The 11,958-nt window shown below is 60.3% G+C and overlaps 1 protein-coding gene across 1 annotated transcript; it reads left to right on the top strand.

Moving 5' to 3' along the window:
- The first annotated feature begins 373 nt into the window (after positions 1-373).
- LOC116540079 (phosphatidylethanolamine N-methyltransferase-like) lies at positions 374-11,850 on the top strand. The gene is made up of 3 exons (XM_032263398.1): positions 374-490; positions 8,683-8,828; positions 11,711-11,850. The coding sequence occupies exons 2-3, from the start codon at positions 8,687-8,689 to the stop codon at positions 11,824-11,826; spliced, it is 258 nt and encodes an 85-aa protein (XP_032119289.1). The 5' UTR covers positions 374-490; positions 8,683-8,686; the 3' UTR covers positions 11,827-11,850.
- Positions 11,851-11,958: the final 108 nt, after the last annotated feature.

Raw genomic sequence — 11,958 nt, 5'->3', positions numbered from 1 at the left:
TCTGGCAGTTCTGCTGGGGCTACTGCAGGACACTGGGCAGCTCCAGGCAGGACCTGAGGTCAGAGCCCATGTGACTGCCCCAGGGATCGGTCTTCTCAGCCAGACATCTCTTTCTGCCTCTTGGTGGGTTCAAGGCTGTGTCTGGTTGAATGGTTGTTTCCAGAAGGACGTTGTCTGTCCAGATGAACTGAGTAAGTATGAAAATCCCTCTGGAACTTGCTCTAGGGCAGATCATTCTTGGCTGAGGTGCACCTGGCGGTTGCTTCCGTGTAATTCTCCTTCCTCGGGAATGCAGAGAGCGGCATGCGCTCCCCACCTCTGCCCTGGAGTCTCCCCGGCAAACATCTCTCTCTTGTTCTCTGCCCATGGTTTAGGTTGCACGATGGGAACACAAGACCCGCAAGCTGAGCAGGGCCTTCAGGTCCCCCTACCTGGCCTGCTACTCCCTTAGCATTACCATCCTGCTCCTGACCGTCCTGCGTTCACACTGGTAAGCACGGCCCTCTCCCTGGAGAGCCCAACCCCTGGGCTAGCGGGAGGGCTGCTGCTCGTGGTCCCTCGTCCCTCACCATGCGGGAGCCTCGAGTCTGAGCACGCAGGGGTCCGCTCTCAAAGCCACCTGGCACAGTGAGCCACCTTACCCCTCCCGGCCATTTAAACTCCAGCCAGCCGAGGAGCTCCAGTGACCTCAGGAATGGGGGGTTGTGATGGGGGACAAGGGACAATACCTGGATTGTCCCAAGGTCACATCCCGACCTCTGCTGTGCAGCCAAAGCCGTTTTAGGAGTCCCCTACAGGAAGTGCACGGTCAGAAGGCAGATGCCGGGTTGGGAGCCCTCGGGGTTCAGGCCTGACCGTCTCTCCAGGTTAGGCTTGAAAGCTTCTTTGAGGCTGGGCTCTGTGGCTTACACCTGTAATCCTAGCACTTTGGGAGGCCGAGGTGGGCAGATCACCTGAGGTCAGAAGTTTGAGACCACCCTGGCCAACATGGTGAAACACTGTCTGTACTAAAAATACAAAAATTAGATGGGCATGGTGGTGTGTGCCTGTATTCCTAGCTACCTGGGAGGCTGGGGCAGGAGAATTACTTGAACCTGGCAAGCAGAGGTTGCAGTGAGCTGAGATTACACCACTGCACTCCAGGCTGAGCAGCAGGACGAGATCCCATCTCAAATTTAAAAAAAAAAAAAAAAAAGCTTCCTTGCCCATCTCTGGACTTGGGGCAGGCACCTCCCTGCCATCAAATGAAGCGATCAGAACAGAGGAGCTGGAAGTAGATGAGGCACAGCCCACTGCACTTGGGAGGAAATTTGTCTGCCCAGATACCAGGCTGGACACGGCCCTCCTGCGTGTAATGTGATGGCCGCAGGCGACCTGGAGATGCGGGCTATGCCAGGCAGCTGGCCTCATCTCTGGGCCCCTGGTCTCACCTCCCACAGTGCCCTGAGAATCATTGCACATGGCCGCTCATGGACTAAACGTGGACCACGTGGTTCCTGAAAAAATGAGAAACTAACTGTGCCAGTTTTGACTTGTTGGGACATAGCAGAAAGCCTGTGTGTGACTGGCCACACCCCACGTGGAGCACTCACTGGGGCCGAGGCTCAGCTCCACTCCTTTGGACGGGGCACGTGCAGCCTTGCTCTCCTTGTTGCCCTTGGCCCCATCTGCCCCAGACCAGCCTGGCCTGCAGGCACTGGGTACACACAGGAAGGGGCCAGCAGATGCTCCATGCCAGCACGTGCGGAGCTGGGGCAGGCCTAGCTGGTGGCCAGGCCCCTCACATACTCACTGAGGGTGGCCCAGGCCTTCCCCCTCCGTGGCCAGGCACCCTTGCTGCCTTCCCATCATCATCGTGCGCTTGGCCTTCTGGCGGATGAGCAGCGTGGTCAGGGTCCCACTGAGCTCAGCCATCTGCACTGGACCCCTGGCTCCCGGCCTTTGCTTCTTGGCCCTTTGTCTGTAGGCCTGGATGGGTATCCCAGGGTTGTGGTCCTCAGAGGGGTGGGTCCCCTAGCACCTGCCTTGGGTTGAATGATGTGAAGAGGCTTCCCCAGAGAGGCCTTTTAACCCCTCGGAGGGCAAGGAGCTTGGCCCGTGTCCCCACCTCAGGGCTGTGGGTCTGCATAGCCTGTGTGCTGACAAGCTCCTTGGCTCTCCGGCCCCGGGGAGTATGTTCATATTCGTAGACTCCGGGTAGAGAAGCGTCCCATTGTGCAGATGGAGGAAGTGAGGCTTGGCAAGAAGCAATGGTTGGCCTGAGGCTTTACAGCTCAGGGAGCCCAGACAAGCAAGGGTGGGAGAACAGGCAGCCTCCAGCTCTGTGATGGCTTGGGGAGAAAAGACTCCATTCATTTAGGCCAGAGGAACCTGTCAGGCACTGGCACCACCCAGGCTGGGTTCATGGGCATGAGATGTCAGGAGACGGGAGATGAGCCTCTCTCCCACCCCTGCTGTCTCTTGGGCCACTGGCAGAGTGTCCCTCCTTACCTGGGATGGGGCTCTGGCTGCATCTGCAGGACCGTGGGGGCCTGTGCCTTCCAGACCCCAGGCATCCGCACTCCCTGCCAGCCGGGAGGGAGAGGGCTGGCACTGATGGACTGAACTGCTTGGAGCTCGGAGCCCCCCACAGGAACAGCGAGGCAGAGGACAGGCAGAGGGCTGGAGAGGGTTGAGACTCAGCCCAGGGCTGGCACGCTGAGCTGTTCCACCCCCACCCCCACTCCCCAGAGCATGCCGGGGCCACTATCAGGGCCACACAAAGCAGGAGGAGTGGGATGGAGCCCACAGCCCTCACGGTTCCAGGGACAACTGGGCCAGGCCAGGTGACTGCCCAGAAATACTGGCCAGTGCCACAAGGCAGCTGCCTCGACCAAGCCCCTCCTGCCAGCCGTGCCCCTGGGAGTTGCTCTGAGCCTTTGCTGAGTTCTCACTTCCTGCCAAATCTCATCTTGCACTAGAAACCCCAAGGCTTCCTTCAGCACTTCCCATCACCTCCCTGCTGGTCCAGCAGCCCAGCCTGTGATCTACCTGACCCTGGAGGTCCGCCCCTGTCATCTACCCCTTTTCAAGGCAGAGAGTAGAGGGTGGTGGCAGGGGCCATCCTCCCTCCTCCAGGCCCCAGCCCAGCGCTGTGTGTACCTAGGAGACCAGAGGACAGGCCCATCCACAGCCCAGCTCCAGGCGTGTAGACAGCAGCAAAGCACTGTCTGGTTTATTCTGGGAACCCAGGCCCTGGGCGTCCTCCTGGGGTAGCTGGAGGAAGTCAGTTTCTTACAGACGGTGGCTCCCAGCTTTCCCTCCGCTCCCGTGTGACAGCACAGCCAGGCTGAGAAGCTGCATCCTGACCTCAGAGTGCGGCTGTCAATCAGGAATCTTTCTTGACTTGGCGGTGCTCCCAGGCTGGGCTAGGAGGCACCTGGAGGGGCAGGGGTGGTCCCTGGAAGGTGGTCTGGGTGGGTGGGGTGTAGGCAGGGTCCTGGCTGAAGAAGTGTTGTGACTGAGGCCTGGAGGAGTCAGCCAGCTCTTCAGATGGCTGGGTGGGGCCTGAGAGTCCTCAGAGAGGGTGGCCCCCACTCACAGGCTGGGCTGCAGTGGCAGGGCAGGTGGGGACACACCTCAGTGCTCTGTGCACTAGAGGCCATGGGGCAGGTGCAACCCCGTGGGATTCCAGACTTACCCCAGAGCCCATCTCCCCAAGGGAAGTCTGTTTTCAGAAACTCCCTGATGGTTCTGAGGCCAGGCTCTCGGGCACTGTGGCCCTCTGTCCCGGTGGCCACATGTCCTGATCACTGCTGCATCCCAGTGCCTGGCCGGACCTGCTCCAGGTGGAGTGACTGCACGAAGGAGGGAGGGCATGGAGCCGATGGGACAGTTTGCTTCCAACGGAGAGATGGAGGGCTGGACGTGTGCAGCGTCCCATGGCAGAAAAAAGCGACTCCTCCCGTCTTGGCAGAACAGGCCAGGATGTTTAAAGAGCAAAATTGTAAAGAGTCTGCGGACTGGGAAGCAAAGCATATTAGTTTCCTTCTGCTGTGTAACAAATTCCCACAAACTTAGCGGCTCAAACTACACAAACTTATTACATGACAGTTTCCGTGGCCAGGAGGCTGGATGGGGGCGGGGTCTTTGCTCAGGGACTCCCCAGGCTGGAATCCAGGTGCCTGCTGGGTGTGAGCTCACCCGAGGCCGGGTCCTCCATGTTTTCGGGTCTTGGGCGGGACGCAGGTCTTTGATGCGCAGCTCCTGGCAGCCTCCCCGCCGCTTAGCAGGCGGCTCCGCGGCTTCGGCTTCAGGTCTCTCTGGCTTCTAGACCCTTTGGGAAAGGCCTACCCCTGGCCACCTCCCTTTTGATTAACTCAAGACCAACTGATTAGATCCTGAATTCCATTTGTGAAATCCCCTCATCAGAGAGATTCCCGCAGAGCAGGTGCCTGGGGCAGGGTGGGGGCGGGGTCCATTCCAGCAACGGGACAGTAAGACAGGGTGTAGGGGCAGGGTGTCAGGGCCCAGTTAGGACAGGGAACCCAGTGTAGGCTTTCCTGGGCATAAGGGGGCCCAGCTGCTGTGAAGGGAGGAGGGACAGGGGCTGAAAGAGTGGGTTCCAGGCACTGGTAGGGCAGGCCAGGCCGGCAGTTGAGGGGCTGCAGCTGGGAAGGCAGGGAGAGGCACCCTACCCGTCCCCAAAGCACACCCGGCCAGGAAGTCTGGGAGGAGGGGGAGTGTCAGCCAGGACTCCCAGGTGGGAGGGGCCCTGGGAGACAGTGCTGGCCTTGGCCTGCCCTTGAGGCTTGAGCCTGCCCCACTGTTTACAGGTCATGATGAGGCGGGAGAGCCTACCATCTGTTTCCCTGTTTGTAGAACAAGACAGACTATCCCTCAGCTATTGATGGGTTTTGGAAACACTTTGGAAAGGTGACATGTGATTCAAATGCTCAGAATTAGTGCAGCGTCAAAGCCCTAAATTCAAGTCCCTTGATGATTTCGGGGTTGCATAGATGAACATTTTTTGTTTTAGTAGTTACCTGCTTATTTTAATATGCCTTGGAAAAGAAATGAGCCCTTCAGACAACTCATTTCATGGCTAGCCTGGTTTAGCTGAGACAGAGTGGAAACAGCGGGTCACTCGAAGCCTGGGGTGAAGGACGTGGAGTAGCCGGCACTCAGGCCACACTCGGATATGGACAGTGTTGGGGAGGTGCCCCAGAATGTCCAGAATCAGGGAAGTGTTTCTGGTCGGCAGCAGATAGAAACAGGACAGGCCTGTGCTGGGCGGGGCCCTGTGCCTGTGGCCTGTGGCCTAGAGTGTGGCCCGGGACTGCCGGCTGGGGGCAGAGTGGGGACACTGAGGGCAGCGATGCCCCCTCCCCACCCCAGCGTTTCCGGGATTTTATGGGAGCAGAGTGCAGACAGCCTCAAATCACATTAATGACCGAAGATTCAATCCAGGTCTTAAAAATAGAACCCAAGGCAAATGAATGAGTCTCCCTCCCCCATCCCCAGTGCGGAATACTTCCAAGGGAAATTGCGTCCTGTTACCTCATTCTGTTAGGGAGCTTGTGGTCACAGAGCTACTCATCCATCCACTAATTTTCCCTGTGGAATGGACGGACTGTGCTTTCCTGGCTTAATGAAGGAGCTAGAACAGTGTCAATCGCCTAATTGGGGTCATGCAATTCCAGTAAGCCTGGAATCTGGAATCTGGAATGAGTGTATTTGGGTAAAAGGAGCCACCTGATGAGGATGGCAGGCAGGCAGCCCAGCCCAGTTCCTCTGCTGACTGAGTGAATGACCCACAGAGCACTGTGCCGGGAGTCAGCCCAGGCTGTCATCTCAGAGAAGGGAAAGGAAGGGGCCCAGGACTGGGGCCCCAGGCGGGGGAGCAGCTCAGGGGCTGGGTGTCAGGTCTGGGGCTGATCTGGGGCCTCTCCCACCTGCTCCCTGGCCCCAGACCTGCCCTTCATCAGGAATCTGCTTCCGAACAGATCTGATTTTCCTACTGAGCCACGCCCCCAGGTAACCTGGGCCCTGAACGCATTGGGCTTCAGGCTGGGCCCCACCAGAGGGAGGAGGTTCCCTTTTATCTGCTGCCTGCTTGTGTGATGCAGACAAATTCTGATAGAGGAACCCTGAGCATGGGGCATGGACCCAGACCCTGGCTTAGGTCTCCACAGGAGCGTGTAAGAGCGACAGGGTCTCCCTCCAGAGTGACCCTCCAGCGTCCTCGGGCCCAGCCTCAGCGCCCACCCACTATGGCACCGCACTGACGGGTCTCCCTGATTGTGGATTTTCCACAGCAGGCAGAGTGCATTCCCAACCCCGCCAGGCTGAGGCCTCCACCTGGCAGGCTCCTTCAAGCCTTCCCTGCTCCACGCCCTGCCCCAGACTCTAAGGCACGCCGACCTGCTATTTCCTCTTTCTGGAATGCTCTCCCCTGTCTGTTTTCTGGTCCCCACTGCAGTGGCAGCCAAGGAGCCAGATACCTGCAGAGGAGCCATGCTCCTGAGCAGAGCCGGGACCCTTTCTTTCCCTCCCACTCACCGTCTGCAGGCAGGAGAGTGGAGGGTGCCAGGCAGGGGAGGTGTGCCTGGCTCATGGCACCACACTGGGTGTGCGTGTGACCATCTGACTCCATGGGCAGCCTGTGACCCTGAGCCAATCCCAGAGGCTCAGCCTGGAGCTGCAGGGTAACCCTGCGCCCCAGCAGCAGCAGGATCGGGACAGGGCACTGGTGGGTGGAGAGCTGGGGGTGTGGGCAGCGTGCCCTGACACCCAGATGCCACTGTTTGACAGGTCAGTGTGCCTGCCTCTGCCGCTGGGTCCTGGTGGCTTTGTCCACAGACCTTTCTCCCTTTCTCCCTGGCTCCTTCTCTGCTCTGGGGGATAGGGGGAGAAGGGAGGAGCAGCTGCTGCTTCTCTCCAGTGGATGAATGTGTGCTGGGGTGGGGTACTCAGGGAAGGAGGGGCAGCTTCTGTTCCCCAAGAACTCCCAGTCTAGCTGGAGGAAGGAGTTCCAGGGAAACTTCGAAGCATAAAGACTTGTCTGGATGTCCTTAGCTCAGCATAAGGAGTTTCACAACAATCTGAATTTACCAGTGGATGGAATGAGTGGATAAATATGGGAAATCGATCTGCTTGAAAGCCTGGCAAACAAAGATACTTCATGGCAGATGGACGGATGGTTCCATTCACTGATGGATGTATAGATGGACAGACGGATGGATGTGCGGGTGCACAGAGGATAGACTGACGGATGGAAGGATGGGCGGGTGAGTGGACGGCGAGCTGCCCCTGCTGTGAGATGCCGTCTGCAGACTGGGTGTCAGGCGTTGCCCTGCGTGAGGCAGCAGAGCTCCATGTCGCTTCTGTGTTGTGATTATGGCGAGCATGGGAAGTGCACATTGGGTCACATGTATCTGTGCTCCCACACACACCCTTTCCTGTGAAAGTGCCTCTCACCTGGCACCCAGGGCTCCCTTCCCAGCAGCGTCCACTCCCTTGTGATGACCAAAAGGGGGTGACTATGACAGCAGCCGGTCTAGAGGCTCAGGTCCTCCAGTTGGCGCCAGTGGACTGAAGGCCTGGTGCATCACCGCATGCCCAGCCCCTGTGCCCTGCCTGCACCAGGCCTGCAGTCCACTGGAGCCAACTGGAGGACCTGAGCCTCTAGACCCACTGCTGTCATAGTCACCCCCTGTTGGTCATCCCATTGCTTTTTTTTCTTTGAGACTGAATCTCACTCTATTGCCCAGGTTGGAGTGCAGTGGTGGGATCTCAGCTCACGGCAACCTCCGCCTCCTGGGTTCAAGCGATTCTCCTGCCCCAGCCTCCCGAGTAGCTGGGATTACAGGCACCCGCCATCATGCCCAGCTAATTTTTGTATTTTTAGTAGAGATGGGGTTTCACCATGTTGGCCAGGCTGGTCTCAAACTCCTGACCTCAAGTGATCTGCCCACCTTGGCCTCCCAAAATGTTGGGATTAGAGGCGTGAGCCACTGCACCTGGCCCCCACTACCATTTAATAAGGCCTTCGGTGTTTTGGCCCCAAAGGAAGCCTAGTGGGGGAGTTCCGGTGCGGAGGAGGATATCAATGGCCCCCAACATGCCTCTAAATGCAAGTCAACCCACCCAGGATGTGGTCAGGCCTGCAGGGGCTGTGGAAGCTGAATCCACAGCACAGAGCACGCTCCAGGCCTCGGGGCACTGAGTCTGTTGGGGAATGGGACACCAAGAGCTGCCCTGCAGCCTGGCACCTGTGACTTTCTCAGCCTCACTTTCCTCCATGGTGTGAGCTGCTCATGGGGCAGGATGAGCACTGGCAGGTGGTGGCCTTTGGGCTGTGCCCAGCCTGCTCACATGCAGGTCTAAAGTGGAGTTCATGAATTGTCTATTTCTAAAAATTAGGATATTTCACATACGAGTCAGGATTTCTGGCTTCTCTTGAAAAAATTAAAAATCTGGTAGTCCTGGGCCCCTCCCTGCTCCCGTCCCCTCCCTCCCAGGTGGACCAGGCCCTAGCTGCTGTCTGCTCCACTCACTCTGGTGCCTGCCTGGCCTAGCAGCCCTGGGCTGGCTACTCTCTGAGGGTCCCTGGGGAGGGGGCGAGAAGGTGAGTTTGGCCTCCTCCTGGGCCGTGACATCGTCCCTGGCCTGACATCCTCCCTCTCTGTCCCATGCCCACAGCTTCATGCAGGCCATGATGAGCCAGCCCAAGATGGAGAGCCTGGACACCCCCGCGGCCCGCTGCCTCGGCCTCGCGCTCCTGGGAGTGGGCGTCGTGCTTGTGCTCTCCAGCTTCTTTGCACTGGGGTTCACTGGAACCTTCCTAGGTAAGAGGCTGGGGTGACCCTGTGCAGGCCTGCAGGAGTCCCAGGGAGGAGCAGGGTGAGGTGGCTGCCACCCTGCTGTCTGTGACATCGGTGGGAGTACTGGGGCCCCCACTCCATCGGGGCATCCTCCCTCCTCCGTGATTAGCTCGGGAGGCTGGGCTCCAGCAGCTCCTCTTAGCCCAGGGTGCTGAGTGGCTGCCTCCTGGGAGTCAAGACAGCTCCTGCTCTTCTCTCCAGCTAATGAGGATGCACTAAATGCCCGTTCTGCGGCCCAGGCCGGTGCCGGACTCCTTGAGTCCAGCTCTGGCCCCAGCTCCCCCTTGCTGAAGGCCTTCGGGCCCCGTGGCACCGAAGGCTAAGGTGCTGGTGGTGAGTCGGCTACCTCCACGGCATCTCCGGCTCTGCCTTGGGCAGCTCCCGGCACGCGTGGCTCTCAGGCCAGGCAGGATTGCGGTTTGTGCCGTGTTTGGCAGCATGCCGGGCTGGCGTAGTTCTGGGGAGGGGTGAGGGGTGGAGGAACCTCATCCTTTCCCCGTTCCCCTCTGCCTGTGGCTGAGGTGCTTTCAGGCTGTGAGCCCAGTGCTGGCCTGGCCAGACGCCCACCGACCCTCATGATGACAGCAACTTCCAGCTCCTCAGAAGCTGGGAAAGAAAAGCAGTCATGGGAAAGCTGGGGGGCAGGGGTGGGGGACAAGAGGGGGCCTTCAGAACCGGGAAGGAGAGAAGGAGGCAGCCCTGTCCAAAGGGAACCCCTCCCAGCGAGCAGGGAGTTGGCCCAGCTAGCCACGGTGCCCCGGGTCCACCAGGGTGGGGAGGCCCACGTCTTCCTCTCCATCAGCCGTGGCCTGTGCTGGAGCTCGGCAGGTCACTCGGCTTCAGTGGCCTTGTGGCCTCGTGGGACCAGCGGTGGCCTAAGGACCTCCCAGGCCTGCCTGCCATCCTCATCCCTAGATGCCGGCTGCAGCTTCTTGGGCCCAGCCCTGAGGGCACCATGGGCTGTCACAGGCGCTTGAAGCTCTCCAGGAGCCTGCGCCCGGCAGCAGGGTCCCCCGAGGGAGGAAGTGGCGTCTGTGGGTGCAGCATTCTGGATTGCCCATGGCCAGGCCTCAGTGGGACTGTGGGGGTCACCTCCAGGAGGTTCAGTGCTTTCTGCTCAGGCAGGAGCTATAGGGAGTTTGGTCCAGGCAGAGGGCGGCAGCCAGGGGCATCTGGATCTGCCAGGCAGGGGCAGGTGCGGGCAGGTGGGGAAGAGGAAAAGGCCTTGGTGCATGGAGAAGGAGGTTGAGGGCAGAGTGGCGGGTGGCTGGAGAGAGGGGGGCAGCTGGACTGGCCACACAGGCGCTGTGGGTTGGGACAGGGCTGGAGGGTGAGCCGAGGCCCCAAAGACCATGCAAGGGGCTGAGGCTCCATCCCCAGAGAGGTGGGAGCCATAGGGGCGTCCCAGCAAGGAAGAGGTTGGACTGATGGAGCTGGGATCAGAGGTGGGGCTCAGGAGGAGCTGTGGAGGGCGGAGAGAGCCACACGGGGAGGCGGCTCCGAGCTGTGCAGTCAGGTCCTGTGGGAGGGCAGCAGCAGGGAGCGGCCAGGGCTCCGGTGGGTCTGGGCAGGGAAGGCTACAGGCAGCGCAGGGAGAGCCAGGGTGGCGGGCAGAGTCCCTCGGCAGTGAAGAGCTAGCTGGGGGGTCCCTGGACAGTCAGAGGGAGGGAAGGAGCCCACGAACACCAGTGGCCACAGCCTCCCCGCCGCCCTGCCAGCAGACATGGCCTAGAAACCCCGGGGCCAGCAGTGCGGGATGTCGGCAAAGGTGGTCACTTCCCACTGTGACTCAGCCGGAACTGGGTTTCTGTGCCATCCACCCACACCCCGCTGCCCCACTTCCTGCTTCCCGGGAAGGAAGAAGTTTCCAGTGGTCCTGGGCCCTGCCTCGTGTCCCCAGATGGTGACGCAGCTCCTGGACCCTCCTGCCTGTGCTGCCCATTGTCGGGCAGCTGCCCTACTTCCTGCCTCGGATGGAGCTCCATTGTCCTCCTGGAGGAGAGACAAATGAGGGGTTTCTGGGGACAGCAGGCTGGGAGGGACGAAGCCGCACCCTTTATGGAGCGGTTACTCTGTGTCCCGTGGGACTGCCCTGTGTGGGCCTGGGACAGACACTGTGACTGTGATCCCAGTGCCACCTTACAGCTCAGAGCAGCCCTGCCAGGGGACGCCTTGTGGCCGTGCGGCTGACGGGTGCATGGCTGGCCTGTCTGGAACTGAATGCCCGATAGCCACCCTCTCTCCACTGGGTCTAGCTCCTCTGGGCCCCTGGGTGGGAAAACTACTACCAGGGCTGACCTGCTAGAGTGACGGGAGGCGTGCCATGGCCAGGCCCTGGTGCCAGAGCCACATAGCCTGGGGCGTGGAGCAGAGCAGCCCTTAGCAACCAGCTGAGGCCCCCCGGGGGCGAGGAACTCACCAGATCCAGGAGTAGCAGGAGGTAGGACAGGAGGAGGAAGGTAAAGAGGCAACAGGAGCAGAGGGAGAAGGGCCCGAGGAGGAACGGAGCTGTCTACAGAGAGCAGGGAAAGGCACTGCAAGGGAGGGAACAGCATGTGCAGAGCCAAGAAGACAGGAAGGCCAGCGTGGCTGGGCCAGGGCATGCGAGAAGAGGAGGAGTGGGGCGGGGTGGCGCTCAGCCCCTCAGTCCCTGGGCCCCGCGCCCTCTGCTGTCCACGTGCCTGTTGGGTCCCTCTGACTGCCCACTGTTGAAGCCCTGGAGTCTCCTGGGAGGCAGGGCCCTGTCTCACCTGCGGGTCCGCCACAGCCCGCCCTGGGGCCTCCCTCAGTGATGGCATGGCCAGGGCTGTCCACAGCCCAGGGACCCTGCCTTGCCTCATCCACAGGTGATTACTTCGGGATCCTCAAGGAGGCGAGAGTGACTGTGTTCCCCTTCAGCGTCCTGGACAACCTCATGTACTGGGGAAGCACAGCCAACTACCTGGGCTGGGCCGTCCTGTGAGTACCTGGTTCACCGCCCCTTTGCCCTCCTGGCCGCTGTTGAGGCCTTGGGGGCTGGGGCCCCTGCAGAGAGTGAAAGGAAGAGCCTGGGACGAACATCATTTGCGGGGGCCTAGGGCACCCTGGGTCTCCC

The sequence above is a fragment of the Sapajus apella genome, unplaced genomic scaffold, assembly GCF_009761245.1.
Source record: "Sapajus apella isolate SASKATOON/1434 unplaced genomic scaffold, GSC_monkey_1.0 scaffold136, whole genome shotgun sequence".
Lineage (NCBI taxonomy): Eukaryota > Metazoa > Chordata > Mammalia > Primates > Cebidae > Sapajus > Sapajus apella.
This window is presented reverse-complemented; position numbering and strand designations above follow the sequence as displayed.